This window comes from Rhamphochromis sp. 'chilingali' (genome assembly GCF_963969265.1).
Source record: "Rhamphochromis sp. 'chilingali' genome assembly, chromosome: 5".
Taxonomy (NCBI): domain Eukaryota; kingdom Metazoa; phylum Chordata; class Actinopteri; order Cichliformes; family Cichlidae; genus Rhamphochromis; species Rhamphochromis sp. 'chilingali'.
Window position 1 is genome coordinate 6,883,702 of NC_137932.1, and position 24,719 is coordinate 6,908,420.

General features: G+C 43.9%; 2 protein-coding genes across 4 annotated transcripts in view; one reads left to right on the plus strand and one right to left on the minus strand.

The window, feature by feature from the left end:
- The window catches only part of trdn (triadin), a 28,157-nt gene extending 13,544 nt beyond the window's left edge, over positions 1-14,613 (minus strand). For 2 of the 3 annotated variants that reach the window (XM_080883317.1, XM_080883315.1), the window contains exons 1-2: positions 14,257-14,613; positions 593-791 (exon numbers count right to left, since the gene is read on the minus strand). In XM_080883317.1, the coding sequence (XP_080739443.1) occupies positions 593-779 (187 nt within the window). In that variant the 5' untranslated portion in view covers positions 780-791; positions 14,257-14,613. Of the gene's footprint in view, positions 1-592; positions 792-2,409; positions 2,469-14,256 lie in introns of all 3 variants that reach the window. The other variant, XM_080883316.1, reaches the window with a different exon arrangement.
- LOC308397409 (uncharacterized protein) lies at positions 2,815-7,233 on the plus strand. The gene is made up of 2 exons (XM_080883314.1): positions 2,815-3,892; positions 6,695-7,233. The coding sequence occupies exons 1-2, from the start codon at positions 2,867-2,869 to the stop codon at positions 7,184-7,186; spliced, it is 1,518 nt and encodes a 505-aa protein (XP_080739440.1). The 5' UTR covers positions 2,815-2,866; the 3' UTR covers positions 7,187-7,233.
- Positions 14,614-24,719: the final 10,106 nt, after the last annotated feature.

The window sequence follows — 24,719 nt, forward strand, 5'->3', positions numbered from 1 at the left end:
ACTCCATTATTAGTATGCATGTTAACACCAGAACGCACCCTTTCGATCCATTCTACGGCCGTATGAGTGATATTTAGGAGGAAATGAGGAGCTACTGCCCTGATAAATAAGCTAAGAAAAAGGTAGACTAATTAATGTTAAAGTTTAACTGAGTATGTGAACAGGAGAAAATGCATTCGCTAAACCAGTATGTGTCAAGAAGATGGGAAACACACCTCGCGTTACTCTGAACAGAACTGGCATTAAAGCAAAACACACACATGTCGAGGCACATGTGGTGAAAGCAACAAGGAGATGGTGTGTGTCCCATAGTTTGACTCGGTGAAAATGATGTCCACTTTTGAAGTTTGCTTCAAAAATGTCTGAAGTCTTGTTGGAAAATGCTCGGATGAAATATGGAAGTGTGAAATGTGGAAAATGGGTGATTGATGAGTGGAAGGAAAGCGTCATTAGGCATTATAAAACATTACAAACACATCATGATAACAGTTAATAATAAAATATAATAATAAACAGTTAAATAATAAAATTATGAGAATAAAATGCTGAATTAAGTTCGGGATTTTTAAGAAGAAAAGTAAACAGCCGTTACCTGCCAGAGTTTTATAATCGAGCAGATCAAACAAAACGATAGCCACTGCTGACCACGTGATGATAAGGGCCACGACCATCAGCCAGGCCATTGGTGAGGTGAACGTTAATATGACATCATCCAGAAATGTCCTCTGATTGGGCCGAGATGGAGAGGCCACCTCCCTGATGCTGGTCTGACTGCTCATTGGTGAAGATAGCTGGGAGCAGAGGGAAAGAGGAGAAGGAAGGAGATGGAAACTTGAGTTTGAAGGGGGTCTGGGCATTGAAATACTTGCAAGAATGTTTAAAAAATTTAAAGCATCACTGCAAAACCCATTCAGTGTAAAGTTACTGAATCCCCGACTGATTACTGAACAATATTGGCCTGTGCATTGGCAAATTTGCACACAATATAATATAATTTTATATAAAAATGCATTCTCAAAGTCGTATCATTGTAATAGTGCTGAACTAACACACTTTATATTTTGATTCAATTCTTTATTTAATTTATTTAATGTATTTTTTAATGTCTGTTATTTATTTATATAAATTTAATGTAAGCTTTGTCTGTTAATTCGTGAAGAGTACTTACACAGACTTTCATTGCTCAGTGTAACCATTGTGTTTTGCAGTGTACATGACAATCATTTGTTATTTATTAGCAAATTACAATATATGTGTGAGTCCTAGCTAGGCTTTCTGGATTGTAAGAAGGCATTACAATAGTGAGAAATCTAGTGATTCATTCCAGCATGGCATGAATAACATGTCAAATAATTTCAATTTCAATTTCATGTTTTTTTATTTATTTATTTTAAGAATACCGTAAGTGGAGCATAATTTCAGTGAGACATATGCTGATGAGTTATGTTTTTTGGGGCACTACAGTATAAAACGCGATTAGTTTCCAGAACTTGAACAAATTATGCAAACTCGCTGCCTTTGAATAACTAAGTACAGCTCGTTTAAGGTGACTAAGTTAGGGCAACTCATTCATTTTGAGTACAAGCACCACAAAGCAAAAAGTATTTAAGTGTATTATATTCAAGAGAAGATAAACAGTTCTTCAGCCATTCTCTCCAAACTCTGGCTAAAAGTAAATGTAAATAGCACTATTGTGCTACTATTTAATATAGATGTGCAACAAATTGCTTCTTTTAAGTGTAAAGTGACCATGACAAGCTCGAAACATGAGTTCAAATGCACTGCAACTTAAGGAAACACAGGAAAATAGAAAAATGCTGAGAACGCCTACAAAACTCAACAGAAGTGTTTTTGGGGGAAGCAATAACGTGACGGACCAGCTGCAGAATGATAGAAATGGAAACATTAGAATGATGACACACTTAAACAAAGTGAAGGATTCATCGGTGTTGTGAGGGAGAAAAAGATGTGGATAATGTTTGTTGTTTTAATCACACGACGCATATAATACTGTAGATACGTGTTTGCTATTAGCCGTTTACTGTTAGCTTGTCACTTCTGCAGCTGCTCTGTAACATTATTGTCTCCACAAAAACACTTCTGCTGTATTTTGTAGGGTGTTTTTATTGTTTTTTTGTGAAGCATTTTTTTTCTATTCCAGTTGTGTTCTATTCATATTTTATATATTTATTTTATCTTTTATTATCTGCTTGTGTTTTCTTAAGTTGCAGTGTGTTTGACCTCTCAGGGCCACCGTAGAATGCATTGAAATAACAATCAAAAATATGGCTGAAGAAGAGGGAGTTTTGTTAAATAATAATATAATAAGATGTACATATAAGTGTATCCATAAATATTAAGTGATGACAAAACCATTACCTAGTTAACGCTCAGTTCTAACTTACTTACCGACTGTAGTTTACCAAAAACGTTTCTTCTGTGACTTCAGCGAAGTTAGGGTAGTTTTCCTAAGAGGCGTCCAAGGTTTTAAAGCAACGTTTAACAGAAACAAATAATCTGATATTAAATGACAATTAGCATTAAAACAGATTGTGGCGGAGGCGTGGCCCCGGGCGCAGCTGCAGGGGAGGAGTGGAGCGGAAGGCTCAACGGGGCGGCGCCGCGAGGCTGGTAAGAACAGCTGATATTGTTTATGGACTAATGATGGTCTCCTCCGCTGTGTTTATAGTGAGACGAGGAGGAGCGGCCAAGGGAGATCAGCTGGGCTCGAGCTGTCAGACGGTGCGACTGAGTCAGCTGTCAAAATACAAATATATCAATAAACGTGGAAGTTGGCTATACCTGCCTTGTGCTGGGTGTACTCTACAAGTGGTGCCGAAACCCAGGAAGAGTGCCGGTGGGGGAAATGTCCGACCCACAGGCCACGCCACCCGCCCAGCCTCTGCAATTCTTGGCGCAGATGCTGGCGGAGATGGCGACGATGAGCCGGGATCAGGCGGCCGACCAGCGTGCCCACCTGGCCGCGCTGCGGGAGCAGACGGACCGACAGACGCAAGTTCTGGAACGGCTGGTCGGGGCCGCTGCCACGCCGAAGCCCTTGCCGCTGTCGGTGTCGGTGCCCCGGATGGGGGACGGGGACGACCCACAAGTTTTTTTGGAGACCTTCCGGGCCACGGCGGAGGCTTGCCAATGGCCGCGGGAGGAGTGGGCTCCGCGGCTGCTCCCCCTGCTGTCTGGGGAGGCACAAACAGCGGCCCTGAGTCTGCCTCCGGCGTCGAGGTGCAGCTTCCCGGACGTGAGCCGGGCGGTGGTGGACAGGCTGGGGCTCACCGCCGAAGACCATCGCCGGCGGTTCCGGGCCTGTCGGCTGGCCACAACAGACCGACCATTCGCCTGGGCCCGGCAGCTGCGCGACGCGGCGGTTCGCTGGCTGCAACCGGGAACATCGGAGGGCGAGACGAAGCTGGTGGACAAGGTGGTGCTGGAACAGTTCACGGAGGGATTGCCAGCGGAGACGGCGAGATGGGTCCGGTGCCACCGGCCCGCAAGCCTGGAGGTAGCGGTGACGCTAGCGGAAGACCACCTTGCCGCTGGAGCAGGGGAACCTGGGGACGCCGGACGGAGGCCGAACAAACAGGCCCCAGTGCCGGCCCCGAGACGCCGTGTGCCGGCACCAGGGCAGGCAGAGCGGCTGCCGGCGCTGAGCCCCACTAACCCTTTCGCGGCGTTGGTGCCGTCCAGGGCAGCCGAGCCAAGTGGAGCCGCCCCCGAGCCACGGAGAGCAGCACAGACGCCGGGGCCGGAGTGCTGGAAGTGCGGGCAGCCGGGGCACCTGAGGAGGGATTGTCCGCTTATGGAAGTGGGGCAGGTGTTTCGTGTTGCTGGCGCCCCAGCACCCTCCCCCGGTCCAGGAGGGACATACAGTATTCCGGTAAGGACTCGAGGGGGTATACGCCAGGCGTTGGTGGACACGGGCTGCACGCAGACCCTCGTACACCAAAGCTTGGTTCGCCCCGGGGCATTGCTGGAGGCAGAATGGGTGGAGGTGAGGTGTGTGCATGGTGACGTTCACAGGTATCCCATTGTGCCGCTGTTATTAAAGTATAAGGGCAAAACGCATAGAGTAACGGCGGCGGTTAGCCCGCGCCTGTCGCACCCCCTGATTCTGGGTACCAATTGGCCGGGGTTTCATCAGCTACTGGGGCAGTACGCGGGGGTGCGATCACGACCGGAAGCGGGGTGTAGCGTGTGCGCGGCATTCAGCGGTGACGCGGGGTCGTCCGACACCGACTCCGGGGGGGAGGAGCTGGCGGGTCCCTCACGGGACGTCCCGCCGGCCCCGGAAGTGTCCCCCATGGGCGATTTCCCACTGGAGCAGTCTCGTGACGGCACCCTACGCTCAGCCTTTGACCAAGTGATGGCTATTGATGGTCACGTGGTGCGCCCTGAGGCCGCGCAGACCTACCCGCGTTTCGTCGTATTAAACGACCGATTATATCGAGTGAGTCGTGACACTCAGACAGAGGAAACACACACCCAGTTGTTGGTGCCGCAGGGCCGCCGGGAAACGCTTTTCCAGGCGGCCCACTATAACCCCATGGCAGGGCATATGGGCTATGAGAAAACTCTGGAGCGAATAACGGCCCGATTTTATTGGCCGGGCATCCGAGCGGATGTGCGCCGCTGGTGCGCGTCCTGCCCGGACTGCCAACTTGTTAACCAGCCGGCCATACCGAAGGCGCCGCTGCGCCCTCTCCCCCTCATTGAGGTCCCGTTTGAGCGCATCGGCATGGACCTCATCGGGCCGTTTCACCGGAGTGCACGCGGCTACCGCTTTGTGTTAGTCCTGGTGGATTACGCAACGCGGTACCCGGAAGCAGTTCCGCTGCGCACCATCTCTGCAAAGAGTGTGGCGCAGGCACTGTTTCAGGTCATCTCCCGAGTCGGAATCCCGAAAGAGATACTGACTGACCAGGGCACGTCGTTTATGTCTCGTACACTGCGGGAACTGTACGAATTACTGGGCATTAAATCTATTCGGACCAGCGTCTACCACCCTCAGACTGATGGGCTGGTAGAGCGGCTGAATAAGACTTTAAAGTCCATGATTCGGAAGTTCATTAACGAGGATGAACGCAATTGGGATCACTGGCTAGACCCTCTGTTATTCGCAGTGCGGGAGGTGCCCCAGGCCTCCACGGGATTTTCCCCCTTTGAACTGCTGTTCGGCAGGAGGCCACGTGGGGTGCTCGACCTGATTAAAGAAAGCTGGGAGGACGGTCCGAGCCCCGCCAAAAATGAGATTCAGTACGTGTTGGACCTGAGAGCAAAACTCCACACTTTGGGGAGGTTGTCACGGGAGAATTTGCTCCAGGCTCAGCAGCGTCAGCAACGCCTGTATGACAGAGGGGCTAGGCTCAGGCAATTTTCACCGGGAGATAAAGTGCTTGTGTTACTCCCTACCTCCAGCTCGAAGTTGCTCGCCAAGTGGCAAGGACCCTTTGTGGTCACACGGCGAGTCGGGGACGTGGACTATGAGGTCGCTCGGTCGGACAGGGGAGGAGCCACGCAGATTTATCACCTCAATCTCCTCAAACTGTGGCGAGAGGTTGAAACCGCTTCTCTGGTGAGCTTGGTGAAGGAGAGAGATGAGTTGGGGCCGGAGGTGCCAAATTCTATCATTCCCGCCTCCCTCCCTTGTGATGACCATCTCACACAGGCCCAGAGAGCGGATGTTGTCGCGTTGCAACAGCGTTTTGCGGACGTGTTCTCCCCCCTGCCCGGCCGGACGTCCCTCATCGAGCACCATTTCGTGACGCAGCCTGGCGTGACGGTGCGTTCACGGCCCTACAGGCTCCCGGAGCACAAGCGAAAAATCGTGCAGAGGGAATTGGCGGAAATGCTGAGGATGGGAGTAATAGAAGAGTCGCACAGCGCCTGGTGTAGCCCCATCGTTCTGGTGGCGAAGAAGGATGGGTCTATACGGTTCTGTGTCGACTATCGCAGGGTGAACGAAGTGTCACGCTTTGATGCCTACCCCATGCCTCGGGTCGACGAGCTCCTGGACCGGTTAGGCACGGCCCGCTTTTTCACGACACTGGACTTAACCAAGGGCTATTGGCAGATTCCCTTGTCTGCCGAGGCCAGGGAGAAAACGGCCTTCTCCACTCCGTACGGTTTGTACCAGTTCGTGACACTTCCGTTCGGCCTGTTCGGGGCCCCGGCCACTTTCCAGCGTCTCATGGACCGGGTACTGCGTCCGCACGCAGCGTATGCTGCCGCCTACCTGGATGACGTGATCATCCACAGCGACACCTGGGCGGAGCATGTGCTGCGGGTGGCCGCGGTCCTGGAGTCCCTGAGGGGGGCGGGGCTCACGGCCAATCCGAAGAAGTGCGCGGTTGGACGGAGGGAGGTGCAGTATCTGGGGTACCACCTGGGGGGCGGGCAGGTGCGTCCACAGGTGGAGAAGACGGCGGCTATCGCATCCTGCCCGCGCCCCAGGACGAAAAAGGAGGTGAGACGGTTCTTGGGGTTGGCGGGTTACTATCGTCGCTTTGTGCCGGGGTTTGCGCAGCTAACCAGCCCCCTGACCGATCTCACTCGAAAGGGTGCCCCGGATCTGGTCCAGTGGACGGGGCCGTGCCAGGCGGCGTTTGTGCAGGCGAAAAAGGCTCTCTGTGGGGAGCCGCTGCTTCACACTCCTAACTTTTCCCTCCCTTTTGTTCTGCAGACTGACGCCTCGGACAGAGGGCTGGGAGCCGTTTTGTCCCAGCAGGTAAGGGGGGCCGACCGCCCTGTCCTATACATCAGCCGGAAGCTGGCAGAGCGCGAGCGCCGGTACAGCACCGTGGAGAAGGAGTGCCTGGCCATCCGGTGGGCGGTCGGCTCCCTGCGCTATTACCTCCTGGGACGCTCATTCACCCTCTGTTCGGACCACGCCCCGCTGCAGTGGCTCCACCGCATGAAGGATGCCAACGCCCGGATCACCCGGTGGTATCTGGCGTTGCAGCCCTTTAAGTTCAAGGTGATCCATAGGCCGGGGGCGCAGATGGCAGTGGCCGATTTCCTCTCTCGCTCGCGGGGGGGGGGAGTTGGCTCGGCCGGACGGCTCCCCGGCCTCGAACGGGCGGTGGGGGTGTGTGGCGGAGGCGTGGCCCCGGGCGCAGCTGCAGGGGAGGAGTGGAGCGGAAGGCTCAACGGGGCGGCGCCGCGAGGCTGGTAAGAACAGCTGATATTGTTTATGGACTAATGATGGTCTCCTCCGCTGTGTTTATAGTGAGACGAGGAGGAGCGGCCAAGGGAGATCAGCTGGGCTCGAGCTGTCAGACGGTGCGACTGAGTCAGCTGTCAAAATACAAATATATCAATAAACGTGGAAGTTGGCTATACCTGCCTGTGTGTGCGTGTGTCTGTGCTGGGTGTACTCTACACAGATGTTTCAAGCATTTTAAAAACCACACAAACCTCTGGAGCGTTGGAGGGCTAAATGTTTTGTGGTCCTAAACTGACAGTGAATGCTGGTTACAGGAGTTGCTAAGTGTGTTATGTGACATTGTGCAGATATGTTACCACCACAAATTCACTGCACCCGCACTGTCAATTTGTGCTCAATATAACAGAGTAACTGGCACGTCTGTGGCATTGATGTTAGCAGCTCAATGCGCAGCAGGTGTTTATTTATGCAGCATTTTGTTTTTCTACGTCAGGATGAACACAAGCTGCATGAGGAGGAGAGGGGCAGAGCGACAGAAAGACGAGGAAGAGAGAGACAAACAGAAGAGATAAGACGATTACATCCCCGCTTCAAGACAAATTACTTCTCTAAACAAAGTTTTCATCACTGTATGGCAGCGGGGGCCGCGCTCCAGTAACATGATTACATGCCCGTGTTAGGTTGTTTGTGTTCATTATGTGGCGCTTGGGATGATTCTTTTTTTCTCTCCCCTCTTTCTGCGCCTGCCTCTCACACGGCGTATCTGCTAATATGAAAGGAGAGATTTGAAGAAACTGCTCTGTATCCTTCTCTTTAATTAGACTCTGAAGGATGCAGATCCATGTGAGTGCTGCGTGCTTTGTGCAGGTCTGGTTTAAGCATTCATTATGAAAGTCTCATTAAGAGAATCAGCTGCTGTTTCTCACCTTTGATGCCAATTAATTTAAACTCAGTATAGAGTGGTGACAATGTTTTTGCTGTCCTCTTATTACATAATGAATGTACCACAAGGCAAAATGCATACCCATGTTATTTCTCCACTTTCTTCTTCTGATGAGTTAAACCCAGTCACGTGGGTATCTGGGCTACATTGTACTCTATAAAGTAGCAGCTATTATTTCTTGATATTTTGCAAAGAAAATGGGAAACAGGTGCTCTGATGTATTGAAGCATGTGTAGACATTTGTGGAAATAGTGTATATAAGGCAAACTGGACAAATCTAATGGGCTTGAAAGTCAAGATTTAGTATTACCACATTTGTCCTTCTCCAGGCTTCTTTAAGGAGATTCAAAGCTGTTCTTTGGATGTTGGCTTCCTTTTGTTCTGTTCTCTGTCAAGATCATCCCAAACTGCTTCACAAATTTTGAGGTTTGGGCTCCGAGGTGGCCAATCCATGACCGATAGTGTTATATTGTGTGTTCTTTTATCCACTTTTACTGCATTGACAGCGTGTTTCGGATCATTGTCATCCTAAGAAAGTGAAGCCATTTCCAACTCGACAGTTTCTAAAGGGTATTGTATGATGGATTGAAATCCAGCAACAAACTCCCCAACACCACTGGCTCTAATGCAGCTCAAAACCATCGCAGAGTCTTCATCCTATTTTCCATGCTATAGGCGGTTGTGATCTCACTGTTGGACCTCCCTCCTGACCTGGCGATTTGAACCAAATATTTCAACTTTGGATGAATCGGTCTGTTGATTTTCAGTCCAGTTCTTCTGTAATTTAGCATACCTCTGCCTTTTCTCCCTATTTCCCTTCCTTAAGAATGGTTTTTTGACAGCCATCCCTCCACTGAGCCATTTCTGATGGCTTTGACAAACAGAAGGTGGATCAACTGAAGGTCCAGATGCATCTCTCAGCTCTTGTTTAAGACCTGAGACTTGAAGATACTGTTCATCAGCTGTTTGTAGGCCTGCCTTCTTTTGTGCTTCACTTGACCAGTTTCCTTAATTTTTTTTAAGCGCATAGTGCACGCCATGCGATAGGCTGCAAATAACAAAGTTCTTAAAGATCCAATTTAAGATTGGCTCTTTGCTCAGTTGTCTGTTCTATGGCAGGCAGAACACTGATTCATCTGTTGAGTTAGGTCCTTTTTTTTTTTTTTTGCTTGAATGATTCACAGGTCAGTGTTAAGTGGACACACACCATGCTGCAATATATCAAGTCTCAACTAACAGCTCTTTGAGAATCACCTTGTTTGTACAAAAATAATATGTCACGGCTGTGCTATCTTTTACATTTTTCACGCATTCAATTCTTTCTTTTTTTCAGCATGGGGTTCACAAAGTAAAATGTTAAGATTCGGTAGCTGGTCTCGGGCTGACCTTTCTTTTGCAGCGTTCAGTTAACAAGTTGCAAAATCAATTTAACATAATTCTACCCACTCACAACCTAATGCACATTTTTGTGTTCGTCTGATTCGAGAAAGCTGAGCATTGATCTGGTGAACAACAGCTGCCGTCTGTGTTATTTCAGAAGCTGAGCTGAGAGCGCGTGCGCGTGATGTAAAGGCCGACCATTGATCAAGCGAAGCCTTGGCAACAGTTAGTCAGGCCAACATATTGATTTGCAGCAACTAAAACAGCAACAATGTTACAATGACAGAAGGACTGGAGAGCAGTCAAAATCTCCTGCAGCAGGTAGAGGGGAAAACCTGCACAGTGCAAAGATCCACTTCACTGTTCTGCTACTAAATGTATTAATTAAGTTTATTTCCTCTGTGTTTGAAAGTTTCTGTCAAACTGTGTGTCACAGTCTGCAACCTTTTCCCTTTTAATTTTCCTCACTTGCTTTGGTTTATTTCCTGAATTAGACTTAAATGGGACCTGCTTGCTCATTTTTAAATTCAATAACATTATTCTTGGACTCAACTAGAACAGCTTTGTATGACCCTGATATTTAGATTCATATGCATTAGTTTAAAATGAGTATTCACCACTGCAGCAGTGCATAGAGTCGTGGTATATAGTCTTTGAATTATAAGGTTTCATATACAGTATGAGGACTTCGTTAAAAAACTAGGTGATCCTTAGTCAGGTCTTAAAATGATGTAAATAAAACCACAGATGAACAGCAGCACATGACATATTCCACTGTGTCATTATTTACTGAACCAACACTAAACCTCACTGCAGGAGCAGTGAGTGAAAAGCCAAGTACACCCTGACTGCTTCCATAGGAATTAAGTAACAGTCACTAATAAATGCACTTGATTAATTGTCCATCAGCAAGTGTGAGCACCTCTATAAAAGCAGATGTTTTGGTAGTTTGATGGTCTGGAGCAGGGGTGCCCAATCCCGGTACTCGAGAGCTACCGTCCTGCAGCTTTTAGATGCATCCTTGTTCCCACACACCCGAATCAAATGAATGGCTTGTTATCAGGCCTTTGCCAAACATGATGGCATGCTGAAGAGGTAATCAAACCATTTGATTCAGCTGTGTTGGGGTAGGGATGCATCTAAAAGCTGCAGGATAGTAGCTCTTGAGGACTGGGATTGGGCAGCCCTGGTCTGGAGCATTCAGGTGTGTGTTAACATGAGGCAAGGGAGAAGAGACAACAGCACTGGTCGTAAAGAATTAATTGTTGCGGCCGATCAATGTGGGAAGGGTTATAAAACAATTTTCAGGCAATTTGATCTCCATCGTTTTACTGTAAGAGAGATCATTCACAAGTCAAAGACAGTTTCTCATCTTCAATGAAGTGGACAAAAAGCTGAAAAGCTACATTTCAGACTCTACGAGGGTCAGTTATTCCCAGGAGAACATGTTTTGGAACATGGCAGCATGGCTTAGGTTTGTGAAGCTACATCCTAAGAAACCACTTCTGAACTTCTGTAACAATCTGTCTTTTGACAGATGACACTAAAGCGGACATGTTTGACTAAAATGTACATCGCTGAACATTGATGAACACCAAACAGAGCGTTCCAGCACAAACACGCCACACCAACTGTCCAGCATGGTGGTGGAAAGGTGATATTTTGGGTTGGTTTTCCAGCCAAAGGACCTGGTCACTTTGCAGTTATTGAGATGACCATGAACTCCTCTATATACCAAATTATTCTAGATTCAAATACGAGACCATCCATAGGACGGACAAAGCTTGGCCCACACCCGGGTCACTGAGCAGAACATACGGTGGCCCTGAGAGGCCAAACGGACTGCAACTTAAGGGGAATGGATTTTGAACATGGAGCTGCCAGGCAAAAATGGGAAAAAAGGAAGACCACGGAGAAGATTCATGAATGTGGAGAACATACAGAAGGCTGGTGTAGCAGAGGAGGATGCTAGGGATAGGGTGAGGTGGAGGAAGATGGTCAGCTGTGGCAGCTAAAGAAAGAAGATGAAAATAGCTGAGGCGACTGCACAGTTCTGCCAGCATGTATAATACATCTTGGTTACCGTACCCAATTAATACAGCAGACATGAATAATAATTTACACCAACTGGGAAAAGCATTCAGAAGATAAAGAAACTGCTTTCACAACAACAAACTGTTTTTGAACATTTCTGATCTGAGAAATGCACCAAAGAGAAAGAAATGTAATGCACTCTGCGTGTATATATCCGCCTTCAAATACAGACGACCCAGCCCACCTGCTGTTACCCTCGAGCTCTGAGCTTGATCTGCACTCACACACACAATGGCCGACTGGTGCTGCCTCCTCCTCCACGACAAAGGAATGAGCAGAATTAGAACAATGTGGGTGCCGACAACTAACTGGCAAATGAAAGGGCAAATGAAAGACAACAACAGCTTGGTCAAAACTCTGAGTCACCGAATGCTGTAAGGAGGAGTCAGCACAGTACTGCTTACAAAGTAAACTTGCTAGTAATGTTTCCAGTTTTGAGCTGCTTTTATTTCACCGTCAAATGACGGTTTATCTCATCAGGAAAGCCCAGATGTTCATGAGTGTGAATGCAGGGTTTTTTGGGGGGGTTTTTTGCATTATTGTCCTCGTTACTTTGATATACAGCACCAAATACAACCCAAACCACTGATAAATGCTTGTTATCAGGATGATAAGTTCCTAAAATTATCATGGATTTACTGCATGGAGGTGAAAATATATTTGCACATGTGGTTCAGTTTCTGGGCACGATAAATGAAGAGTTATTTATATGTGAGTCTTTTCTCTTTATTCTATTTTACAAGTTATTTGATGGCACAGAGGAACAGGAAAAAGAGTAAAGCGTGAGAAAGAAGAAAGGCAATTGTTTCAACATCAGAGCGAGTGTTTTCAAATGCAGTTGTTCCCCACCTGGGGTTCAGGACCCCCTATGGATACGAAGACATGTTAGAGAGACCCCAAGATGCTTTGAAAGAAAGAAAGGGGAATATATCTTTTTCCTTTCTTTTGGAAATTTCGATTCTTTGAACTCTGCAGGCTTTAATAAATAACACACGTAGCTCTATTTTAAGGGGGTCACAAGTGAAAAGGGTTGGTAGGCACAGGTTTAATGGGGGCATAAAGGATGAATTATGGTCCTAACAACAGTACTGAGCAAAAAGTTGCTTTTTCACTAGATTTTGTGCTGACAGTGGTTGTGGTTTTCCATCTTTGACAACTGTTAATTTCAAAGCATAGTACATTTAGGACACTTTATAGTTTTTAGACATGTTGGTTTTGGAATTACAAATTACAGGTAAGTGCTCAATATCATTACATCCATGCAGAAAGAGAGCAACTGGTCATCATATAGAATTAAGTCATGAAGGAGAAATTTAATGTAATTTTACTTGCAGTCTTGAGCAGTAGGTCTCAAGGCTTTCAGAAGGTCTTTCAAAGTTTTTCTGTTTTTTCATGCTTTTTCACTCTAGTCCTTGTACCAGACCGTTTTCACAAAGTTTCTTATGTTTGTTGAGCCACTTAACACTGACAATGAATTATTCAAGGATCAAAAAACACCTCAGTAAAAGGATGAAGCAGTGTTGTGTCGACCTATAACAGACAACTTAGCAAAGGACCAATTTTAATGTGTCTCTTTAGGCACTTTGTTAGTAGCAGCCTGTTAGAAAAATGCATAGTTTGTTTGCATTTTTTCATTGAAACTACAGAAAATGACAAAGATAGCACAGTCTGACAGATATATGAGAGTATTTTTGTACCAACAAGGGGACTCCTAAAGAGCTATTACCTGAAAACTTGCTATACTTCTGCATGGTGTGCAGTTTGTCCTTAATAGATTTGAGGAAACTGGACAAGTGGAGGACAAGAAAAACTATCACGAGTAAAATCTGTCTACAACAGAGAAACAGTCGTGCCCTTAAGAAATAGGAAAATATCCAGCAAAACCCCAAAACAGGACCTGAGAGATTAATCTGGGGCTTCAGTTGATCCATCTACTGTTCACTGAATCCTGACCAGAAATGGTTTCAATGGAAGGGAGACTATCAAGAAACAATTCTTAAGGAAGTGAAATAGGGAGGAAAGGCTGAGGGACACGAAATTACATAAGATTTAGAGTGAAAATCAGTGGTAACAGGTCCCAAGGAGTGGTGAACCCAGTCATCAGTAAAACATGATGGAGGCTCTGTTATGATTTGTGGCTGAAATTTGTTTGGTGAAGGTGAAGAATCCATGACTGATAGTGTTCATTGTTTGTTTTTCTATCCAGCTGTGGCACGATCACCAACACCAATGAATAGCATCTAAATGGGAGTCTTATAGTCTACACCTCATGTGTGCACATACTTCCCATTTTCCAGCCGCACATATTTCCCATTTTCCTATAATTCAAAATTAAAAGGAATGAGGGTTGTCTCAAGACTTTTGTACAGCCACTAATGTCTAATCACAATGTCAAAAACACATTTTTAAACTGACCCTCAGTTTAAAAGACCATTTGTGGTCCCTTCAAAACCTCAAGAGGAAACAGTGACATAAGAGATATGGCCCAGATGGTTCTCCATGTTATTAATAGCGCCATCTCACTGGCTGTTAGTTACCTAATATCTATTTTAAATGACAATTAAAAAAAAGAGTAACTGGGTGGATTGCAAACACTCACATTTCTGTTTTGAATTTATTACTTTTATAAGTTTTAAAAGAGTGAAATGGATTTTTAAAGTACCTTAGTCTTTGAAGTTGCTGGATGTTCACTGATAATCTTCAGTCCTTCAAGGGCTCTGGGAATGCTGTGTTACCATAGAAACAAGTATGTAACTCCTTGTCAAGTCCTGTTTTTAACCCGAGTTGATTATGAGAAAAACACATTAAATTGTCTTAAGCCAGATCACAGCGGGTCTAAAAATACACAAAAACTTTCCCACAAGTGGCGTGAAACTGGGATAAAATCCAAGAAACTAAGTTTTGTGTCCCAAAAAGTTACCAGGGCGAGGTTTCTGAGATTTCAGTGCTGGAGAGAGTGGGACAGAAAGGGAGAGACTGATAGAAAGAAGCAGGGAGACGGAGTTTGACCCACTGAGAGTCACCCAGCCCCTCTGAGGGTCCAAAATAGACAGATAGGGAAGGGAGAGAGAGAGGGAGCAAGGAATGTAGAAAGGGTGTAAAAGGAACAAAAGATTTAAAGAACAAGGAAAAAGGCAGGAAGAGAATACAGTGAAGAGATGAAGGTCTAAAAGTCTCCTACTCACATATCCCAGAAACACAGAGCTTATTAATCACCAGCGAACAGCTGATATTTCATCAGTGTTTCCTCTGAGAGGCCCATTTCCTCACCTCATTTCACCCACACTGGCTTCCTAACTGTAAACAAATATAAAGACAATTCCTTTACATCTGCAAATTGAATTAAGTAGTACTATTATGATTAAATGCTTGGTGGTTCCTCGATAACACTGACAAAAGTACATTTTACAAGATTCTCAGGGGTCCAAGCAGATTCACTGTGTGCCCTTGACAAGAACTTCAAGAAAACAGAAGCACTTAAAACTTTAAACTTTCTAAATTTCCCAGCCTTTCCCAGACTTGCTCCAGGGGAAACATGTTTCCTCCTCAGTGCCCAGGCTTGTCAAATGGAGGTCAAAGTGAAGAGTAAATAAGTGAATAAATACCTAGCTGAGCCCCATGTGAGATTTTAGGCCTTGTCAGACACTGTTTTTTGGAGGCCCAGTTTAAACAAGGATGTGTGTGTATGCTTGTGTCTGCTTGCGAGAGCTTTCAGAAGGTGTAACCTGACCCCCCCCCCCAGCTTTGCCCTGTGAGCCTGTACTGCAGAGGCTATAATTAGAGATACAGACAGCAGCTGGTGTTAACATTGGACTGGACTGCTTTAAATGTAGGGCACACAGAGAGGGCACAACACACACAAACACACGTGTTCTTTCTTCTGTAAGATGTATCACAAAAAGTTAGGCCAACACTGTATGTTGAGTCTTTTTGGATCGGGTGGGGGGTCATTCGTAACTGAGGAGGAAAAGTGGGCTATCCACCAACTGGAAGGTTGGTGGTTCAATTATGGACTCTCTAGTCTGCATACTGAAGACAGGACTTTAGCTTAAACTCAGCTTTATTGCCAAAAACTGTAACAGCATAGAGGGAGATCACAGCAAGAGACAGAGGGAAACTAAAGGCTTAAATACACACAAGGTAATCAGGGAAATGGAACACACCAGGGACACAGGTGAACTACATCAGACTAAGGAGACAGGCGAAGCAAAACTGAATAGAACGCACACAGGATGACAGACTATCAAATTAAGACAAGAAATAAACATAGACAGAGACCCAGACTCCAAATATACAAATTTGCCACACAGGGAGGAGTAAACAAACAGACAGGAGACAAGATTCACCAGACAGCCACAGAAACAGGGCACAGAGAGCAGACACGGAGACACGACTGGAGAAGCAGACTGAGTCCAGTGGAAATGACTGACAAATGAGACAAGGACAGACACGTGAACATAGCCTGCCAAAGTAAAGCAGGAAATAACCGAACAAGGAAACAGAAATGCAGACTTGACACCGAGAAAAAGGTAAACAAATACTGAGCTGGAGACCAGACACAGACAGACAGAGAAACCAACACAGAGGCCAAACTGACGCGCAGAGATGAGACCAAGATAGACAAAAGAGAACTAACTAAATCAAACAAGGAACTTAGGACTAGGAATATAAATACAAAAACTCAGGTACTAGGGAAATTGAACACGATACTTGATTCACAAGAGCTTGAAAATCAGTTAGTTTTTAAAACTCCAAGAGTATGAATCCCGAGTCCATAACAAAACTTCAGAGTTCAAACTCTGGGACTAATTTCTACCACTTTACAAACAGCATAGAGGGAGATCACAGCATCATGAAAAAATATTACTCAGTTTATAAAAAAAATTTCCACACAAATTATTCTGCAATCCCAACCCCCCCCCAAAAAAAGTTGGGGCGCTGTGTAAATAAAAACAGAATGCAATGATTTACAAATCTAATAAAGTTATGTTTTATTGACAAACGAACATAAAAAACAAATGTTATCAACAAAAAATCACATCTAAATGGAACATTTTACTTTCCATGGGATGGGTGCTAATAAACGCTGGAAAAGTAGGGAGGACGAAAAGGAAACAGCCTGAGGAATATTTTGCAACTATAATTATCTTAACTATAAAATGAGCATCTTGGAGAGGCAAAGTTTCTTAGAAGTAAAGTCAGGCAGAGGTTCACCAATCTGCAAAAAAACTGCATCTGCAAATTATGGAAATAAAATTTCTGAACATAAAATTATGAAGACTTTCAGTATCCCATCATGTATAATATATATTATCATCAAAGATTTTGATAATCTAGATAAAAAATAAAAAATCCAAATATTGGAAGTCTCTGATCTTCCACAAACAGACATTGTGCATGGGATCACAAATCCAGGGTAAAGCTCTGTCATGCAAAGAAATGGAACACTGTTCTGTTCACATCTGGAAAGGCACCATCAATGCCAAAAGGTATATACAGGTTCTAGAGCAGTATATGCTCCAATCCACTTGATGTCCTTTTCAGGGAAGACCTTGCATATTTCAGCAAGACAATGCTAAACGGCATATTGCATCAATTCCAACAGCAAGTTTAGAAGAGTTCAGCTGTTGAACTAGTCTCCTTGCAGTCCAGACGTTTTATCAACCGAAAACATTTGGAACATTATGACATGAAGAATATGACAAAGACAACCCAGGACTGCTGAGCAGTTAGAATTCTAAAATCCAAAATTCCTCCCCAAGAAATCCAGCAGCTGGTTTTCCTTTTCCTGGAATTGGACTGTTTTTAAAAGCAGAGGGGATGCTGATGTGTGTTGCTGCCATTAAATTCAGAATAATCTGATTTTTTTTTTCTTATAATGGTACACTTTGTCAGTTTAAATATTTTCAATGTTTTCTATGTTCCATTGTGAATAAAATTTGGCTTTATGGGATCATTCTGGGTTTTTTTGCCATTTTCCACAATGACAGAAACACAGTTTGAACTCAGGATAATAAATATTCAAGTATGTATCCTATCAGGTGCAGTTTGGGGGCACTGGTTAGCTGGCCTCTTATAAAGTTATGTTAGTAGTAATAGTAGTAGTAGTGTTACAGCACAAGCTTTGCTACTGCCTCTAGATCTAATTCATTCTCATCCCAAGACACGTCAAGAGACTTTTTAGTCATGTCTTGAGAAGATCATGTTTTGTGTCAGTGCCATTCTGCATCAGTGTTGTGTGTTAAAAATGACCCCTATCTTCAGAATTCAAAAATTAAACGGATCCTTTGTGTGATCATATGTGACAAGCTGAGAGTGACAGACCCATCTCACTGTGGTGTCGACGCACTGACACCGCAGGATACACCACCTTCCGTGTATATGAGGGACCTCAACAGCTTTGACAGGAAGCACAGTACCTGGAAAAAATCTTCCAGCGAATGCGGTTGGTCCGTTATCCTCCACCTGCAAACAGTGATGAAAACAGAGACAGGACTCTTGTGCTCTGCATATCTCAAACTACATTTTCGGGATCATATACCCACACCAAAACCTTTTTTTTTATTACTTGTTTACTGGTGAGCGTGTTGCAGCTTTAGTCCTGATTTTCCATTATTTCTTTGTGATCTCATTTGATTTTTCTCTCAGCTAGCTGTTTCGAGCACACACAAATGCACACCCGTGAGAGATGTACTGATGAAACCAAACACCCAAAGTAATTCTGATGAAACTAACAGCAATCAACAAGAATGGCGCTCATGTCTGCTCTACAGTACGTTGTGTCTGCCGGCGTCTGGCTTTGTGTGCCAGTCTGACAAAAAATACACAGATACATCTTGTTTTTGTATATTTGCAACTGTGACTCAGCATATTGAAGAGGTATGTGCGGAAAGTCCCCAGTGATGCAGTTGTATAACAATTCCAGTGGGTTTTAAGAGACTAACCATCACACTGACAAATTGAGGTCCTCTGTGACAGTGCATGGAGAGCTTTACTGATCCCTGGGCACTGGCACGAGTTCAGATCCTGGAGAGATATTCAGCCCTCCTGCTTCCTGTTCAGCACCTAGGACAGCGAACAAGTACAAGCTCCCACCTGAGGCCAGAAGACGCAGCTGGATGGGATGTGTCCAACAATCTGGTTCAGTGCCTCAGGTGAACAGTTAGAGCTGAGGTTCATAAATCTCAGTATGGGAGAGTATGAAGGCGTTAGTGTGAACCTTACACAAGTTCTTGGATACCACTACTAGCATGATGCTAAATCTTACTTTTAAGACTTGAATTAAAGCTCAGTGAAAAAGATTACAGTTGATAAAGTTTTTTTTTTTTTTTTTAAATTTCAAGTTAAGTGATGTGGTACACAATGTCAAGAATTAAACAGCATGAAGGTGTACAGGGTGGGCCATTTATATGGATACACCGTAATAACATGGGAATGGTTGGTGATATTAAAGTCCTGTTTGTGGCACATTAGTACATGTGAGGGGGCAAACTCCTCAAGATGGGTGGTGACCATGGTGGCCATTTAGAAGTCGGCCATCTTGGATACAACTTTTGTTTTTTCAATAGGAAGAGGGCCATGTGACACATCAAACTTATTGGTAATGTCACAAGAAAAACAATGGTGTGCTTGATTTCAGCGTAACTTTATTCTTTCATGAGTTATTTACAAGTTTCTGACCACTTATAAAACACGTTCAATGTGCTGCCCATTGTGTTGGATTGTCAATGCAACCCTCTTCTCCCACTCTTCACATTCTTCATCAGTGGCTCATTCAGCAAGAGCCCACAACGTAGCACAAAATTATATCAAATTAAAGGTTTATTTAAGTTAATTTCAATGGACCAGACTCCATTAAAATTATTTTTTTTCACATTGTAACTTATATCAAAACGTTACATGTAATCAAATTACTTAAAATATACATTTGGGGCTTTTTTGTGTAGTTGCTTTCCCATAATTTAAAACGTATTTTTGAGGACATTTTTAGCTTTTACTGAAGAAGACAGGAAAGCTGAGAAAGAACACAGGGCAGAAGAGACAGAGGCAGATTTAAACTTGGGCCACTGCAGCAACTTTATAGAAAACGGGCTGCTTTCTTTGTCATCTTTTATATACAGTCTGTATATGTTGTGCTTGTTAGCTCCTTACAGTGTTACCTAAATTAAACTTGAGGAAAGAATAATATATTTGTAAGGCCAAAAAGAACTAAATGTGTGCAAGACATTGTTGATCCAACATTTTGAGTTTGGATTTTCAAGTTCAGTTTACGATTGAATATTTTCTCTTGAATTCATAGTTTTCCAACCGTTCCTCAGTGTTTCCCATCTAATCCTGTGGTTTCAGTTTCCCTATGTTAAGTTTGTAGTTGCTGTTTCCACTTCCTGTCTTATTTTAATAGTTTGTAGCTGCCTGTGCCTTGTTTATAGTTTTACTTCCCTTCCCTTTGTCAACATTGATTTGGTTTACTTATCCTAATGTTACCCAGCTATGTCTTGTATTTTCCTTTGCGTTTTTCCTCCCTAAATGTATCCATTCAACCCTTGGTCCCATTTCCTTTGGACCAGTGGTCTCCAACCTTTTTTGCGCTACGGACCGGCCTTTAAGGTGTCGTGGATAAATACAACAAAATAAAACCAGTACCAATAGCAAAAAAGAAGATTTATTCATAACACACGGGACAAGACCCAGGTAAACCGAGTTAACTATAAAAATGATTTTAAAAACATAACTATAAAAACCCTCAAAACCATCAATTTCACACCCGAGCTTCAACTCTCGCGGCCCAGCACCAAACGAGTCACGGGCGTTGGGGATCACTGCTTTGGACTGTTTCAGCTAACATTTATTAAAGGTAGGCTTAAGTTTTTACCTCGCCTGCCTCTGATGAGAGTGCATTCAAGTCCTTATTCCTCCCAGTCTACATCTAAAGCTTTAATTTTCACATTGGAATTAATTATGAGCTAAATGAGGAACGCCATCAATTCTCTGGAAAAACATGTAATAACCCACAGGTACATGATGGAGTGTTACTTCACGTAATGAGCTGCTAAGTCGTCTTAACATGTCAAATTAAGATGTATATTAGACTGAATAAGATGTGATTTTAAATTACAAATTAATTTGGGGGCCGGATGCTTGCTCGTTCCATGTGCTTCCTTAGTAATACTGCCAGGGGGTACCAGTCACCTATTTTGGATGAGTAGATAGCTGCAGGCCTTTAAGCAGCAGAGGACAGCAAGGACACTGTTATTAAACAGATGTGAAGAACAGACCAGTCATACATCAACCGTATATGTCTGTCTTTCCATGCCTCTCCCTGCTCCTTCATTACTGCCTGACTTTTTCACCTACCCTCTTTCTTTTCTTCCTCTCCTCCCTCTTCTCACTTCTCCTCTCTGCCTTTGTAACTGTATGTCCTCCTTTCACCCTCACCTCTCCCTAGTCCTTCTCTTAGTCTCCTCTTCTCTCCTCCTGTCCCTTTGTTTGTCCAACCTGTTCTAGAGTTACACTTCTTCCATTCCTCATTCTTTCCCCCTCCATCCATCTTCCCTCTCTTTTCACATCCTGCACTTATCTATCTCTCCGTCCCTTGCTGTCTTTGTTTCTCTCACTCTCACCCCCCCCCCCCCCCCCACACACACACACACACACACACATGAACACACAACTCTTCTTATTAAATTAGTAATAATGTCACCATGCTCCCTCCCAGGAGGCCAGTGTTATTGACTTCATTATGCAAATGTAAACCAGCCCAGAGCTATACTACTGATGGGATAAGACATGTACACACACACAAACACACACACGCTGTTTATAGGGCGAGTGTGCTGGCCAGGAAAAATTTCTTGCTGTTTCAGATAATTATGTCAACCAGTGGAGTTGATGTGTGAATTAGCATGAAATCTGCTAAATCCAAAAGGCTTGGGGTTTATGATATCAGTCTTGGAGTGACAATGTGTTAGTATTATACACAAGACTAGACTATGGAATAGAGTAGAATAGAATAGAATAAACATATGTGATTGTGTAAAAAATTGGCAATGTTCACATAAAACATATTAACTGTAATGCAGGCCAAGTTACCCAACAGGTATCTGAATGGCCCGTGACATGTTGGAGTTATTTTGGCTTTGTGGTTTGGCCAGGCAGCGACCGTCCTCTTATTCGGTCTCTGATCTGTTGAGCACGCAGTTCGTTCTATAGTAGTGGCACTGACTGATAAGAGTTGCCAAACCCTGCTGTGTCTTGATACAAGTTCACAGACCTGGAAACATACTGGAGTGTATACAGAAAACACACAGGCTCACATATGGGCACAAATACATACACACGTTCAGCCACAGTATTGGCAGACTTGGTCGGGACAGATGGAAAGACAGCAGAGAGCAGGGAGGAAGTGGAAATTAAAGTCACAGTGTCAGGATGAACAATTGGAGCTCAGGGACAAGCAATACATGCTGTTAAAGTATTCCACCTCAATTTTAATCAGTGGCACAGTTTTCCTATTTACAATTCTTCATTAATTACAGTTTGAACAAATAAAAATACAGTTTGTTTTTCTAACACCAAAATGTGTCACCATTGTTCGGATAGTACGTGCTGCTTTATACCGCTTCAGCTGATTTACTGAAATGCTTAGGTAGTTGTTTTGACTTCCATTGTTGCTTAATTAAAATTGCCTAAACATCTGTCTTGTTTATTTGATTTGAATCCAATATCCTATTGAGCCTCTCTGGCACTTCTTTGAAATTAAACCTCCACTTAACAAACCTTAAAGCCATAGTTTGTTACTTACCATGTAGCTGCAGCTCATTTGCTCAGCGTAAGCCCAAAGAATTCAAATAAGAGCAACTCATGATCTGAAATAAAGCTTAAATAAAACATTAGAAATCATAGAATTAATAACTGAATTAGCCAATATAAATATTTGTTGATTCGATGATATTTCTTGATGATGAATAGGCAATAAACTTTGTACACAGACTACTGACTTTAGCTTTCTGTCTTTATCTCATCATGACTGGATATTAGATGAAACAAGACAAACTGATAACATACCGCTTTGTTCCGCCTTTCTTTTGTTCATTTATGCATGCTGACAGCCTTGTCCAACTTGCTGCACTTTTTCTCATCATCTTCACCTTTTTGAATTCTCTCCAAGCTAAAGAGTTGTAAAATGTCATAACTGTAGTTGTTATCTAAATATGCACTATTGGCAGACGGTGATGAGTCGTATAGGATTTTTTTAAACCCATTCCTTTAGCAAAAGGAGGAATAAAAAACTCTCTTCACACACAAAAACGTATTACTGGCAAATTGTGCATTAATGATAAAAGTATTGCAGCAAATCTGTTTAATCTCCAGTAATGCATCACATTCTGTAAAATCATCAGTTTGTATTGTAACTGTTCCATGAGGACTGCATATCTCTAAAAAAAAAATGTTTTAATGAGCTCAGGAACACAGGTATACACCTTAACTCTCAATATCTACACCAGGATTGAAAATATTAATGCAAAATGAAGGCGCTGTATTAGCAAGACAGCTGGTTTAACTTTGTACATTCAGTCAGCCAAGTGATATCTCAACCATGCTAATCATCAAAGTGCTGACTGAGCCTGCACCTATTCAAGTTGTCTGTTTCATTGAAGCAGACATGGAAATAGTTCCTCTCTCAATCATCAAGGTTTTCACTGCTAATGTGCAAAAGGACTTGTTAACGTTTTAACACCAGTCTAACTCTTCTACATCATGCACGCACGTTGGCAGAGGTTGTTACTGAGGAAAAACTTTTCTGTAACACTGATAACTCACAGAGGGCTTGTTTACTTGCAAATTCTAGCTCTGTTTCTACACAGAGCGGAGCGGCAGCTTTCCCAGTTCTCCATCAGTTTCCCGTGAGAGATGGTTTATCTATAATGACCAGAAAAGGCTATGTTTTCTGGAGATGCCCATCAAAATACTGGGCCCTTAAAGACTCCAGTGCAGTAGGAGCCAAGCTGACACAAACCTGCTTCCAGAGACAATATTCAAATGCAGCCACAAGAACACAGGAATTAAAAGGTTGAATGCAGCAAACAGTTAAGAAGTTTTGTTACAACACTATTTGAAATGATTGAGATCATGTTCATTTTGTAATGTTATAATTAATGTCTACTTTCAGATTTTACTGGTCAAGCACTGCTTGCCTTGCTTGCTCTAACTGAATGACACTGCTTTATAGAATATTTACACTTACTTAGAGCTTACTTCCTCCTATGCTTAGCGGCGCATCGGGCAGCTAACGGTCTCCATCGATGTCAGTCAGCGGTGACTGCTTCAGCTTCTGCCCAGGCGATGGATGGTTTTCAGATCATCCATAAACGTTTGACACCATGTGATCTTTGGTCAGCCTTGCTTTCGCTTGGTAGTGCACAGGAACCATGTAATGGCGATTTTTTGGCCAGGCGATAAGGGGGGTAGACGTAGCCAATGTCGTTGCAGAAAGGGGCTTCCGCTTTGCAGGCCATATTCTACGTCTACCCCCTTATCGCCTGGCCAAGGTTGCTCTTACATAGAATATTTACAGCCGGATACAAAAAACTGTTCTGTTGGTTTTATCATACTGGCTAGCTAACATTAGACCTGTCCAGCGCTAACCTGTTATCCAAATATGGCCTATGGCCTATCCCCAGTTTCTGAGTGGTCGTAATAAGGTTTATTATGACTCAGGTGTTACATTAATTGAGTTACTTTTTTCTGTTACTAGATAACACAGAGAAAACTAGAAAGAAAAGTGGTAAATCTAAACATCCTTCTTTTAAATTAAGTTTATTAGTAAAACGATAATTTCCGTCCTGTATATTACCACTGTCATTTAGAGCATGTAAGCGCAGAATTCGCAATACTGTGCAAACTCATAGCCTCAAACATACGATAATGTGGTTCTCAGTATATTGTATAAAGGATGAGAAATCCTTTTTTCACCTGTAGTTCAGCCGAAACTGAACTACAGGTGAATAAAGTAAAAAATTGTTTAAAGAGCCAATTCGCTGACCAACTTACTGACCATTTGTAAAAGGGGCCGATGCCATCTCACAGTTCACTGCCTCAGTTTTGGTTCAACAATGCAGAGCTCTT